The 14,366-nt window shown below is 39.0% G+C and overlaps 1 protein-coding gene across 1 annotated transcript in view; it reads right to left on the bottom strand.

The window, feature by feature from the left end:
• Window positions 1-1,452: 1,452 nt before the first annotated feature.
• The window catches only part of csmd2 (CUB and Sushi multiple domains 2), a 251,575-nt gene continuing 238,661 nt past the window's right edge, over window positions 1,453-14,366 (bottom strand). The window contains exons 65-73 of the mRNA XM_053333740.1: window positions 14,006-14,185; window positions 13,068-13,090; window positions 12,534-12,555; window positions 11,923-12,084; window positions 10,888-11,000; window positions 10,166-10,253; window positions 7,873-8,005; window positions 7,253-7,430; window positions 1,453-1,611 (exon numbers count right to left, since the gene is read on the bottom strand). Of these exons, the coding sequence (XP_053189715.1) occupies window positions 7,271-7,430; window positions 7,873-8,005; window positions 10,166-10,253; window positions 10,888-11,000; window positions 11,923-12,084; window positions 12,534-12,555; window positions 13,068-13,090; window positions 14,006-14,185 (881 nt within the window). The 3' untranslated portion in view covers window positions 1,453-1,611; window positions 7,253-7,270. The remainder of the gene's footprint in view (window positions 1,612-7,252; window positions 7,431-7,872; window positions 8,006-10,165; window positions 10,254-10,887; window positions 11,001-11,922; window positions 12,085-12,533; window positions 12,556-13,067; window positions 13,091-14,005; window positions 14,186-14,366) is intronic.

The raw sequence follows: 14,366 nt of genomic DNA on the forward strand, positions 1-14,366 counted from the left end.
GTTTGTGGCGCCAATAAGACATAAAAGTTATTGAACAAATAATTTTAAGTGCTGCCTCCAGTTGCACCAGCTGGTCCTCAGTTCAAACTGAGTCCAGTTATACCATAATACTACTTGTTTATTAAATACACAAATTAAAAGTGGCTGCGTCACACAAAAAAGTTATCATATAGAGATTAGCTGTAGCTAAATATTTACAGCCACTAACAGGTGTAACTGTTACTAACTGAACCCAATGATAAAGCATTTGCATATTGTAAGATTTGAGATACTGTTCCTCAAATTTAGTTTAGTGTGACCATCTAAATATTATATATTTTTGCAAGATATGCAATTGCTGGTGAGATTCTGTTAATATAGTTGTTTACTTTATATTGGATGGCAATACAGCGGTTCCTTAGCAACTAATGTTCACATTACAATGTCTTAAATGTTAAAAGCACAGCCTGAATGATTTTATAAATCACTACTTTTAAAGATATCAAGTAATTAGTAAGAACTTTTACACACAAACAGTAATGTAGTAGATTTATGAATGGCTGAGCTGCTGCAAACTAATTCTGAAAACTGAGTGAAAACCATTAAAGCTTGAAACATTCTTTTAATCAGGTTATTTGTGTCAACATTTTGAATGTACATTCACCCTTTACATTCAAGAATGTACATTCAAGTTTAAGTCAAAGAGTAGTGGTGGGAGGTCAATTTACCATAGAGCAGGTAAACAGTCTCTATTAAGAATGAAAGTATATAAAGTATACTCACAAAAATATACGCTTATAAACTGCATGAAGAAATGTTAAACTCCAAAATAATGGGTGGAAGCAGACATCTTGGCACAAATATGAGACACCACACGGGGAACACTGGCTTATTACCTCTAGAGGCTAATTGAGCATGATTAGCTAATGGATTCTGGGCTAGAAGCAATAAAGGCATTCATTCAATAAATACCCCGAATGAAAGTAGGTTTTATATTTTATTCCAAAACCTTCAAAATAAGTTTCAAGTTCAAGAAAGTAGAATAAGCTTAGACACAATGCAAAGCATCATATACAGACGGATAAAATACATTTTATATATTGCAGACAAGCCATGGTGGGTCTTACATATGTACAGTATGTATGTAAACTTTTATGTACAATCTTTTTTACATATACAAAAAGCCTTGTTTCTATTTTTCTTTGTATATATTTATATATATATATTTATTTATATATATAGATTTTTCATATACTCCCCACTAGCATTTGTACTACAATAATGAAAAAGAAAAACATTTACATATATGTCAATCCATTTTTTCTTTTTATATTACAAATGTATTTTCATAAAAATATATCTCTGTACAAAAAGAAGTTTTTTATTCGTTAACATTTTCTCAGAGACACTTTCTCAGTTTACTCTCTGTAGTTACACAGTCTGCTCCAGTCCACGTCTGTCCATCTCTTTACAGGTAACCCCTTTTGGTGTACAGCAAGACATCGACTGGGAATCTTTGCCTTTTACTGTTTTGTTGTCTTGTTGAGGCGTTCAAGGGCCATGTTGATCTCACTCAGGTGCTTATGGGTTGTCATGAATTTCACTCTCATTTAGAGTTAATTGAGAGATCTTCTGGAATGCCATAAAATAATGTTTAATAAAAAACAACAACAACAACAACATAAAATTAAAAGGGAACATGGGACCTTGAAATAACTGTTGCCATGACAAACATACAGGAATGTAAAGTCTCTTGTAATCTTGTAATCTCTGGTAAAGCAGCTCTCTGTAAATATTTTGCTATATTATACTCTAGATAAATTGGACATTCTCTTTTTATTCCAAGTATGACAATACTGGCAACACAGATATATATATATTTTTTACTATTACTGCACACAAACAGAGGAGCAGTTGTGGGATTACGGATATTGAACACAGTATAGATAGATAAATTCTGATGCACTCAGTGTAATGAAATACATTCAGTAGTTTTTCAGCTATAACTCCAGCGATCTGATGACAACTTGTGGAACCAACAGTGCTTTCTTATCTCCATTTGTAGAATAAAATTCATCTAAGCTCCATAGCTTTTCAAAATACATCTCCTCTCCCTTTACCCCACGTCTGAGCCCACTAGACGCACTGAAATGGGCTGAATAGTGAAGGCAAATTGAATGGAATGGGCCTGAAAAACACATCAGTAAGAGTGGCTTTGTCACAGCCGTCTATATGTGACTGTATGTGACAGTGAAAGGTGGGAGATTACAAATGATAGTTGATGCAGAGTATGTCACACACAGCATGACTGATGGATTGCTTGGTTTTTCAATAGATGTACAGTGTGGTCTGTACTGAAGTGGTGAGAGCTCTAGCTGCAGAAAGAAATTGGAAGTTTGTTGGTCTAGTCCCTTACTGTGTGAGAATTCAGTGAACTTGATGGGGACTCAAAGACCATAGCTGTGGTCTGTTTCATTATAGAAGAGATGGTGAGGAGGACAGAACTCAGAGCTGTGTCTGGCTGATAACGAAAATGAACCTTGGATGAGCAGAGTTTCTGTCTTAAAATATGCAAAGAGAACCAGGAAGTAACCAGCTGCTATCAAGAAAGACTCTTCTAACTCTTATAGCACGGCTCCTTTCGAAACTCACTGATCTTCATTTTTCTATAAATGTGCTGCACTTTGAGAACTTCCAGGACTAACCCAGGTGGGTTAAAAGGAAAATATTTCTATAAATGCAGCACCCATTACGTGAAAACTCCCATTCCTACAAAATAACCAGCATGAAATGAGAGTGAGAATTTGAGAATGTCCATATTAAGCAACACCAGGAAGTGATTGAACAGTTAATCTTAATTTTGTAATTTTTCTGAGTTCCAGTTTGGTTGAATTTGGATACTTTTCTTTGGTTGAAAAGGGAACTTTTTAAACTTTTAAAAACATGCACAATAAAAACACTCATGTAGGCAAGCACGTTAAATGCAAGCACGTTAATCCTTGCACATCAAAATACAGTATCAATGATCACATTGCTCACTTGTAGGCAAAGAAAACAAAGACAAAAAACTGATGAGTACATCAACATTATCCTAACAAACTATGATAACAAGGACTGGACAAACAAGAAAAACGAGCTTCTAATTTGAAATATCTGACATAATAATATTATAATCTTCTAATCTTAGTAAAGAAATTATTACAGCCACTTGAGCTGGTTCATCATATTAGTATCACGGGGTTGTACCAAGGCACTATAATAAACGTAAAGTGCTTATTGGAGACGAAGGACGTACAAAAACATGAAGGTATGAGTTTGGCCCTTTATACCTATTTCTGAATTCCCTAAAATTGAGCCCTTGTTGGTTAAAACAATCATAGTTGTGTGAGCTTATGCTCATAGATTATGTTTGACCAAATCTACTCAAATTGAATCAGTTCCATCTAGGGAGAGGGGGCATCATATCCTATTGCACCAGCTAATCACATTTGTTTTTTAACACTCAGTCCAGCTTAATAAAATGTTGCGTAATGTGTATTAAATGTTGCCATGGGAGGAGTAAACAGAGGAGAGGAGACCAAAAGCGGTCTTAACAGAAACTAACTGGAAAGCAATGAAGCTATCCACTCTGTTGAAATATTTGGAGCAATTTCAGAATGAAAATAAATGAAATGCACAATGCAACAGCCACATAGAACTATGAGAACTGAGAGCCAATGCCTTCAAGATAATGTGAGTGTAACTGCTCCTCTCCCCGTGAAATCTCCGGGGTAATTCAATTGTTTCCTGTTCCATGAATTCATGACAAGAGCAGGCAAGGGGCAATATTCTATCTGTACTGTCGAGATAAGCGAGAGCTTTAAAAGTAATAAAATTGTAAAAGCAATTACCAACCCACAGCGAAACTGACTGAAGGAACAATACAGTGATTGGTTTCAAAGGCCTGGATTTCTGAGGGAAATTATGTACAGTAGTTGATTTTAAAGACTTCACTGAAAAACCTGTAGGCATGAAGCTTGATTTTGACTAAATACATATACACACACACACATATATATATATATATATATATATATACATATATATATATATATATATATATATATATATATATGTATGCACTAATGTACCAGAACAAATCCACGTAAGTTCAATTTTCCTCCTAATTTCTAGCAATGTTACTAAAAAGAAAAAGGATGCCAATGAGGACAGAGTGAATCAAAGGAGTATGGATGTTTAAGAGTGCTTTTTTGGGAGTCAAACATTGCATAATTGAGGATCTGTCCTGCCAGTGATAATGGTAAGATGGATTCATAGTTCGATATGGGTTCGACAATGAAGCAAGACTAAATTCAAGCAAATTGCATGTAATGGCTCAATTTGCTGCGGTGAAATTGGAGCACTATTCACCCCACTCAGCATCCACAGGTTACACAGGTATGGGGATAGTTAAGTGGTAAATAGCCAGGAGCAGGGTGTTTGAAATACAGTAGGTCCTTCAGCTCCTCTGCTCAGACACATTTTAAACACATGAAAAAGCTAATAAAAGCATTCATGTTTTGAATCCTCTCTTCTTATAGGCATGTCTTTCATCAGCTAAGTTAGAGTCCTGCTGTTATAGTCTGAGTGTCAATCTGATGGCGGTTCCCTCCTGTGTCGTACCTTTAAGACCATATTTTTTTGTACATCACTCCCTGCCGCACATTTGAGGAGTTGAAGCATTAGATGCATTACCACTTTTTTTCCCCCATGTTTATCATTTCCAATTTAATGCATGGGAGTAATCACTGTACCAGCAACTCCCCTGCTGTCACAGCTCTGAGAAGCCTTCTACTACATTTCCATGACGACTGAAGACAAAACAAAGCAACGCTACTCTTTTTTTTCAAAAGGATGGAGCTGTCAGAAGTTGACTTGAAGGAAAGACATGAATGTAATCCAGTAGGAATGAATCACTGACTCATCCATTCTTCAAACTCAAGCACCCTCAAGTTGAACATTTCGAGGGAGTTAGAACATGACCACACTTTGATCTTTGTTTTCCAAAGGCCAGGTTAAGGGAGTTCATACACATTTTCATATTAGAGAAAATACATTAAACCACCTTCAAGCCATAGAAACATTTGAAAGTGGATCCAGGGTTAAAAAGAATGTGAAAAGCAGAGAAATTTGACATCAGACTTGCAGTCTTTCCAAAGAGAATGTGCCACTTGTCGCTCTGTAAACTGGTGCTGCGGCTTTGTTCAGATTTTTGGAAATGGAGTGTTAAAAGAAAAAAGAGAGAGATGTGGTCCCAAGGTGATTGTATATCCGTGGAAACATCAGTGTTCCCATCTCTTTACCCAGCCAATGTCTTTTTCTCCACAAGTGCCTCAGAGCCAAAGTAGCAGGAAGGTTGCGGCCGATGCTTGTCTGAAGCAAATGAGATTATTTCCTCTTGTTATACATTTTGATATAAGCATATCTGCTAGAGAGGTGGATTTTGTCTACCCACGCTTTCTTTTCAGTATCTCTCGAACACAAAAATGTGAAATGATTGCGCATGGATCAGTTGGGACAGGAAAGTTGGAACTAAAGACTTGCACTGCTTTCTGATTTAGCATTAACAGTAGGTCTACTGTAGGTAGACATGAATTGAATTTATTGGTGTCCAGAGCATCGAGACATCAGACATAAAATGAAACAATATGGAGGAATTTGAATCTGGTTGAATCTTTGGGGCTAAAACAGACAGGAGATATTTGGAGTCATTGCAGATGCTGCTACCACAAAATGTGTGCAGAATTACACACACACACACACACACACGCACACACACACACAGACACACTCTCTCCCACTCAAGTATACACTCAACCTCACTAAGTGCTTTCTTTTTTTTTTCTATTTTTTTTTTTTACCCAGCAGGCCTCGCTACCTTTTAACCCCTGCTCTGGACACAGCTGCCTCAGCAAGCGGAACGTCATCCCTGCTTCCAAAAAAAGACCACAGAGTCGAACCCGAAAAGTAGTGACGGGATGCGTGTCTCTAACACGGCCTTCAAAACTCACTGAAATTTTAATTCATTCCTCAGCCAGAGAATTGTAGCCTCAGAAGCAGACGTTTGGGAGGGGGGAGGGAAACAGGATTCCCAATTACTCATGACAGAAAGCAAGCAGCGTTATAAAAAGAAAAAGAATAAAAAGCAAATGGAAACCAGAGAGAAGAATGAATTGAAACAGCCCAGACTGTCTCTCTTTGACTGACACAGGCCAACACGGCGCTGTCCACCATACAGTTCACTTGCACAGAGATCTCTGTTAGCTACAGGTCAATATCATGACATAAAGTTGACCTTAAAATTCCCTTTGGGTTTAGGCGGAGGGCGGTGAGAAAAGTCATCACAGCTTTGCTTCCAGCGGTACTCCTGCCAGCTGCAGTTTCAGGTGGAAGCTTTTCCTCAAAATGTGGAAAATGATAAAGAAACCATGTTAAGTTACAAAAAGCATTTTGTTGTTGGCATTGGTTACAGTTGTCATTGTCTTCACATGGTTTCCTTTGTTGTTTTTTTTCTCGTCTCCTGCAGGTAAGAGCTTTTGCCACTGGAGATGTTTCTTGAATGTATTTCAGCGAATAAAATAATCTTTGTCTTGCCCTCTGCTCAAGGAACTATAGATGTCCTCTGTTGGCAGGCGGGCGAAGATGTGGTGCACTTCTCCTTCCCTAACTGAATCAAGGATGATGCATGGATGTAAAAAGGGATGGGTGTGTAGGAGAATAACCAAACGTGGTTAGAGAAGGGCAAGGAAAAGAGGAATTGAAAGAAAATCAAATACAGAGAGCAAAAATGAGCAGGTAAAATAATAGTTAATATAATTAAAGAAATAAATAAGAAAGAAATAACCAAAAGAATGGAAATGAGAATGATGAGGGAGAGAAGATACAAGTATTAATGTAACAGGGCTAAAATTGAAAATAAGCAAAAAAAACTATAAACAAGCTAAATGAGAGTCATTAATATGAGAGATACAGATCAAAGGAAGTGCAAAGACATCACATGTTTCTCTAATTTTAGAAAAGGATGGTATAAAAGGTCTAGTTTGAAACTGGATTCTGAGGATGTGTCTTGTTGTTTCAGCCGTTTTGATACCCTGGATGTGTGACTAACTCAGGTTAGCAACAAGGTGATCACTACTTTTTTCTCTACTCTGAAATAAATGTGGATCTAATGATGCCTAAAGCTCTAAGTCCAAACTGTATTACATTGGCAGGTGGTCTGGTGGTGTTTTGTTACCTCTGGAGGAAGCAGTCGCTATACAGCTGTGCACACTGTGCTGACTGTGAACTCTGTCTCATTGGCCATGATGTCGGTGGGTTGAATGTTGCGGTCATACATTGGGTTCTCGAACGTAGCTCGTCCATTAGTGTTCTCATGGCCCACATAACCATTGAAGGGGACTTTGGGTCTTCTTCTGAAATGAAACAAATTAACATAGATTGTTCAGCTCACATTGATAAATGCTTAAACAATTAACTGACCATTCATATTTTGCTGATAGATTTTCTTTCCATGGAATAATTGATCAAATGACTAATGGTTTCAACACTTATATGGATTTGGTCCACGGATTTGGTCAACTTCTCTCTTCATTTTTAGAAATTATGATTTTCTCTTACTGAGGTTAAAATATGCCTTACTGGATTAAAGAAATCCATATCAAGTTAACACATTTTGTAGAGTGTATGTGCATTTATCTCCCAAGAGAAATCAGACAGAAGTAAGATTCAGAGGTGAAATAACAGAGGTAGATTAATTCTTGACTGAAGTGCTTCAGATGGAGATTTTTACTGATATCAGAACGAAGATAACGTCACAACGTCACATATCAAATATAACAATGATATAAAACTTACCTATGTTTGTAGAGGTACAGAGCAAAGCCTGCAATGATCATGGCTATAAAAGGCACTAGGATGGCTGCCGCCACTGAACTGCTATTGGAGGCAAAGTTGTAGCCTGTGTTGTCTCCCCTGGGATCTAAACTCTCTGCAAGAAAAAAGAGACAGCAGTGAGTCTTTACTTTAATATGACTTCATACATTACAATCTAATCACATAAACACACATAAAATAAACTATCCTCCCCACCTTCTGCCATGAACTTGTGACAAATGTTTAAGAAAAACAAACAGGAAAACACTGAAATAAAAGGAATTTTAATGGCTTAAGAGGGCTGCCAGGAATGCTTCATTCATATGGACTAAGCAGACAAGTCACTTGTTAAAGTTTATTTCTATGCTTTATTTTAATCCCCAGCCACCACCCCCCCCCCCACGAACGTCAAATTCCATTATCCTAACAATGACTCTTAATTACTGACATCAAAGGCCGACAGCTATTAAGTCATTTCAGATTCATTCTCTAATTTATGGAGGTGTGTGTGTCTGCAACAGCAACAACGGCGGAATGACAGCCCACCTGTTTGCCACAGAATGCCAAAAAAGCTCCAATAAAGAACGAGTGACAAACAAGAAGGAATTCAATTAGCGGGAGCGGTGGTGTTTGCCAATCAACCCCCTGCTGAATGAACGCGAGCACACAAACAGATGCACAAACACACTCTGCACTTACACCACCGAGTTAAAACAAAACAGGAAAGCGTCGACAAACTGGGTAGGACTACTTCCAAGACGTCCAACCTATCCCCACAGGCTCTCACATCCATTTGCTCATACACACTTAAACTGGCACCAGCCCCAGTCCTCAAGATTAATAAAAAGCTGTTTGCCCAATCATTGTGTTGTGGCTGGTCGGAGGAGAAGGTTCAACACCTGCTGTTCAGGCTCCTTTCTCATTACCGCAAATTTTCACATCCACTTTCACAGTGCACACGCATACTTAATCTATGTTAATAACACGTAACGTACCTTCATACTTAATTCAAGATCACTGCTCAAATCTGATTTTTTAAATTTTTATACCTACATCACTGTCCAGTCTATCTTGCCAATATGGAATTAATTCCATCTGGCATTTGCTTCTTAAAAGTGCCACTAGCATCATCCGCTTAAAAGTTGACATAGATAACATAGACAAGATCAACATCACATATGGATATGTGTAGCATCTTCCACATCGTGTGTGCCACAGGGACTACATGAGAGGCTCATGATAAACACAGGAAAAATTACATCTTTAAATGAGTTAAGTGCTGGCAGACTACATATTACATTTTATGTAAATCAGAGATTACATAGAAAAACTGTACTGCTGATGAGCAGATACTGTTTTAAATAGATTCATTCATTAGTTTTCTGTTTACACATACCATATGCTTTTAACTGGATTGCAACAGTGGGTGGCAGCAGCAAACTAATGTTGTGAACACAAAGCAGATCTCCCAAGCTTTTAACAATCCAAAAATCCTGTTTTTATATATTTGCTTAGCATATAATGCACAACTTAAAATGAGCACAAACACATTCTTTTTTTGATCTACGACAGGTGCTTTCCCCATGTTAGACATGGAACTATTTGAAGGTTCAGGGGCATGAAACCACAAGGAAAATTGGGGGAATAAATCTGTCTCACAAACACATAACTGCTGGACTGCAGCAGCTATCTAGACCCATAGAGTCAGGATGTAAGGATTTGTTGTATACACACTGTAGCAAAAATTGCAGAGAGGAGGATCACGTGGGTGGGATTTCTAGGTCACAAACTTAAAGCAGAATACATTGATAGCTGCAGCTTGTTGAAAATGCTCTGTATCTAGGACAGCTTGGCTGAAGATGCTAAAGAAACCAAAAAATGACATGCAGCAACGAATGGATGCTGTAAACTGTATCACAACTATGAGATGTAAGGTTATATGACATAGCAAATACTCCACAGGCATCCACACGTGTACAGATGTCATTCTCTGACTATTAAACATGTTTTTGATCTTTGTGTCTTTCTACAGTATTCACAGCCACATTCTCCATAAGAGTTTTTGCATTTGTAAAAGTGTATAAATGACTAATGCAACACAGCAAAGTACATGCTGTGAATGTACTTGAAGCTAAGCTTGAGAGCTCTACACGTATCTTAAGAGAAAGATTTTGGTGATAGAAATTCAGACAGGAGGAAACACACAGGCATACAGTTCCCCAAGGAGACCGCTTGGTCACAGTGGTTTCTATAACCAAATGAACAGCTCACTCACCCAGTCTCTGGAGACCAAATTGTCCAAAGCCTTTTCCTCTAACAAATCCCTGGTACACAAAGGAGTTGGATGGAGACATGTAGGACACCTAGAGAGAGAGAGGAATGGAAGACAGACACTTTATGTGTCACATCCACGCTTTACAAAGGAACATATCATCAAAGTGTCAGCAGTTGGTGCACGCAGAAAATGAAATCATGTCACAGGAGCTGAGAGGGGCTCTTATAGATGACATTTAATATGATGTTTTTCTGCTCAAGCGCACAAACATAAACACTCTCAGCCACGCTGCACACATGCAACCATGTTACATGAGAGGCATACTCATACATAGACACGCATGCGTTTCACACATACAACTACACACAGCAGAACACACATATACTGTGACCTGTTTTGTTTTTAATTATATCTGGAGTGTGTGTGTATGAGAGGTGCCTGAGGTTGGGGGGATAATATGGCAGAGAGGAGTGGAGGGGGTCTGTCGAGTCCTGATTACCAGGAAATGATTTAACTGACATTTTAATTAAAGAGAAAACTCTCTGTTGGCCCTCCATCTCCCCAGAGTGACAAGGTTAGTGTGCATGTGTGTTCGTGCATATTTCACAACATAGGTGTGTGTGTGTGTGTGTGTGTGTGTTTGTGGGTGGGGGTGTGATGTACCATATCCACAGTTAAAAAGACAAGTGTTGTATTGAACCTGACCCTGGGCTTGCACTTACATGTCCGTCTAGAGCCCAGTTGTCTATTCTGAACTTGTTGAGAAAGATCTCCACAGGGCCATTGATCTGGTGGACCTGTAGCAGCAGCTGGGCTTCCTCCTTCTTATATGTTCCTACAAGAGAAAAAGGCATACAGTTTAGACCCATACACAAGGCATTCAGAAGCTAAATCTGATGCATCCCTTGATGGTAGCACTGGCTTTTCCCATCATTTTGTGTTGCCTCCTCTCTGTTTCTAGCAGCCCTGTTATGTTATAGATGACGGAAAGTCAAACTGCAGTCTTGAGTGAAGTTCAAATACAACTATAATTTCAGTGGACAAGATCAGAAGACAAATGAAGTCAATCAAAGAAAAAAAACATTAATTTTCTCTTGTGAGTCCATTTAGTATTGATGGCTTCTGGCTTGTGATAAAGGAACCTAAATCTGACTTTTTTTTAAAAATGAGACAATGGATACGTTTCGGCTTTGGTCCATGTAAGTGAGCCAAGCTACATGTACAAGCACAATAAAAAAAATCATGATAATTCATAATTGTTAGTTAAGTGGAAATTTTGTGTCCAAATTTTACATGGATGGAATGTGTTTTAATTTATTGTGCAAAACCAAAATTATACCACAGCATGACTCAGCAACAGTTATTTCAGGGGAAAGTGCAACACAGAGGAAAATAGTTATTACTACACTGAGATGAAGATTGATAGCACCCAGGTACAGAGGTGTGTGTCCAGGCCTTTGCTGATGCAAATTTGTGTCTTAATGATCACAGCTGTGCAGTGATTATGCCAGAGGGGGAAAAAAAGTGTGCTGTTCAGTTACAGCAGTAATGATCCACTCCATGCAGCGACCACATTGATTTTTTGCTCCATCTCCTCACTTCAATTTATCTCACAATTGTCTGTTTAGATAAAACCAAACATGGGGGGTCTCCAATATGAGAATGTGTTCAAATAAAATTTCAAAGCCACCCATGGTGTGTACAAGTGAGTGTTTTCAGAAGGTTTGTACTGTGACTTCTGTTTTTAGTGTACCAACCAGATAGTTTGAGTTCCACTCCACTGTGGTCGATGAGTGTCCCGTTGACATGGTTGCTAAAGGGTTCAAAGGCAGTGATGCTGAGCATAGCTGGCTGCTTCTTCCCCAGGTACTCATAGGATCCCCTCCAGAGAGAGTTCTTAGCAAATACACCACCAGGGACTGAAAGAGGGATGGGAGTATCAGAGGAGGAGCAGAGTTAGAAGTGACAAATTATTATGTATATCTATGTATATATCTATATATATATATAGATATATATACATATTTTTTTTAATTTATTTATTATATATTTATTTTGTGAAGGTGTTGTGAAACTCTTTCAATTTAGACACACAGACCACACACTTCCCAACATTTAAATGTTTTGTTGCTGATGTAGCATTAAATTGTGCCAGGGATGTCAAATCATGTGCCAGGTTTACACCTTTAAGCTGGGATGGGGAACAAGTCAGTGAGATCAGTTCAGATCGATAACCCCTATTAGTTTCACTAAAAAATCTACTTTGGGATGCTGTGCTGAGGGTTTACTGAGAACCACAGATAGAGAAGGAAAGTTAATAGAAAAAACATTTGAAACAAATGTACAAACGGAAAAAGACTTGTTTTACCTGGTAATTTGGAGGGTGGCTCCTGCACTGTCCCCACTGGGCTCTTGCCACTTGGGCGATTATCAGCTGAGGAGCAAAAGAGCACAATAGTAACTGAAAAAAATATTTTTTAAGTTCATCTTGTAAATGGGTAAAGTGTACAAAATAAAAGATCTAAGTAATTGCAGAGGAGGATGTCATCATCAGCACTTCCCTACTTCCTCCATGGCTATTAACCTCTGTGATGTCCAGAGTGAGGGCTGCCAGCGACAGGACTTGACTCATGCGTCAAAGAGCAGCCTGGGTGTCCCTGCGGGGCTACGGCTAAGTCAGAGACACAGTTTTGCAGCTTCAAGAGAAGCACTTTAATAATGCCTTACTACTCACATGGGGCCGAAGGACTACACCACAGTAGTAAACATACACCCACACAGACAAACAGAGCAAAGAGGGCTTTACACGAAACTACAAACACAGACAGGTATACTGATGGTAGTTTATGAGCCCAAATATCACCTTGTATAAATGTATACAGGCACAGACAAACACACATACACACACATTCCTCCAGCCTTGTGCTTTATTAGCTGCCAGTCTTTTGAGCCGTCCTTCCATCACTGCGCCCACAGGCGCTGTTAATATCCTGTATGTGCTAAAGCCAGTTCTCTTTCATGCCTTCACTCTTAATGGCAGGGCCTTAAAAATACCCATCACCCTCTATATTTCAGCAACAGCTTGGCACGGAATCCATCACATGGAAATCCCTGTCTAGTATGTCTTTCTCCTTAAGCCATTAGCAATCGTCTACCGTAGATAATTGTAGTCGATGACTCTATTTTTTTCCTATATGTATTTAGGCCGATGCTTGGGGGTGTCTTAATGGAGGTCTATTTGTCTGCTAGACCTTGTTAACACTGCTGCACCATTTATAAGAGGTGCGTCTCCTAACCTAATCAATGGGATGCATTGGCCTAATCAGGTTTTGCACCCTTGTTAATTTCAAAGCTTGGGTGTGTGTGCATGTGTGTGTGTAATGCCATGCTGTGCAACTGTGTGATGGATGGACCATGCTACCCTGGCATGTGTCTGAGAATAAGCAAGTGTTAACAGAGCTATTCATCCACATTAGGTGAGTCCTCAATTTCCCAACCTCTGAGTCACCACTGAATCCCATGCTAGCACAGCAACCAGCGGTTTCAATGCAAAGTGTTATTGGAAACTGTGAGGTGACATACTTGAATGTTCAGTACATCTGTGTGGCTCCATGGGAAAGCAGGGTGGCCATGTGTACGCGTTTGTAGTATTATGAGGTTTGGTGTCTGCATACATGTGCTTTCCAACACCAGCAAGTCATATGTAAACCTGTACTATATGTTGGCATTCACTTTAGTCACTAATTATTAATGAATTTAGCTGCAGCAAAAACAACATTTTTGCATGTCTTTGCATATGTATGTATTTCTCCATGTTCCCTAATGAAACCATATTTATACCTGCACAGTAAGGTGGTTTCCCAGTCCAGCTCCCATCGGACCTGCAGGTCCTGTGCTCTGATCCACCAGCCAAGTAGAAGCCGGGCTGACATGTATAGATCAGCGTGTAGCCAAGGGATGGCAGTTCAATAGCTCTCACATCAGACTGGGCTGGCAACTCTGGCTGGCTGCAGTGGTGGGCTGGAGAGAGAGAAGGAGAGAGAAGAGAGGGATTAAATGGACCAAAGAAGAAGAGAGTAGGGCTTTAGAGAAAGAAGTAAGGATGAGAATATAAGCAGGAGAGAGATCAGAGCCACGTGTAAGAAAGAAAACATAAGGTGAAAAAAGGGTAGAGGTAGAGATGTGGGGTCATGAAATAGTG

This window comes from Scomber japonicus, chromosome 15, assembly GCF_027409825.1.
Source record: "Scomber japonicus isolate fScoJap1 chromosome 15, fScoJap1.pri, whole genome shotgun sequence".
NCBI lineage: Eukaryota > Metazoa > Chordata > Actinopteri > Scombriformes > Scombridae > Scomber > Scomber japonicus.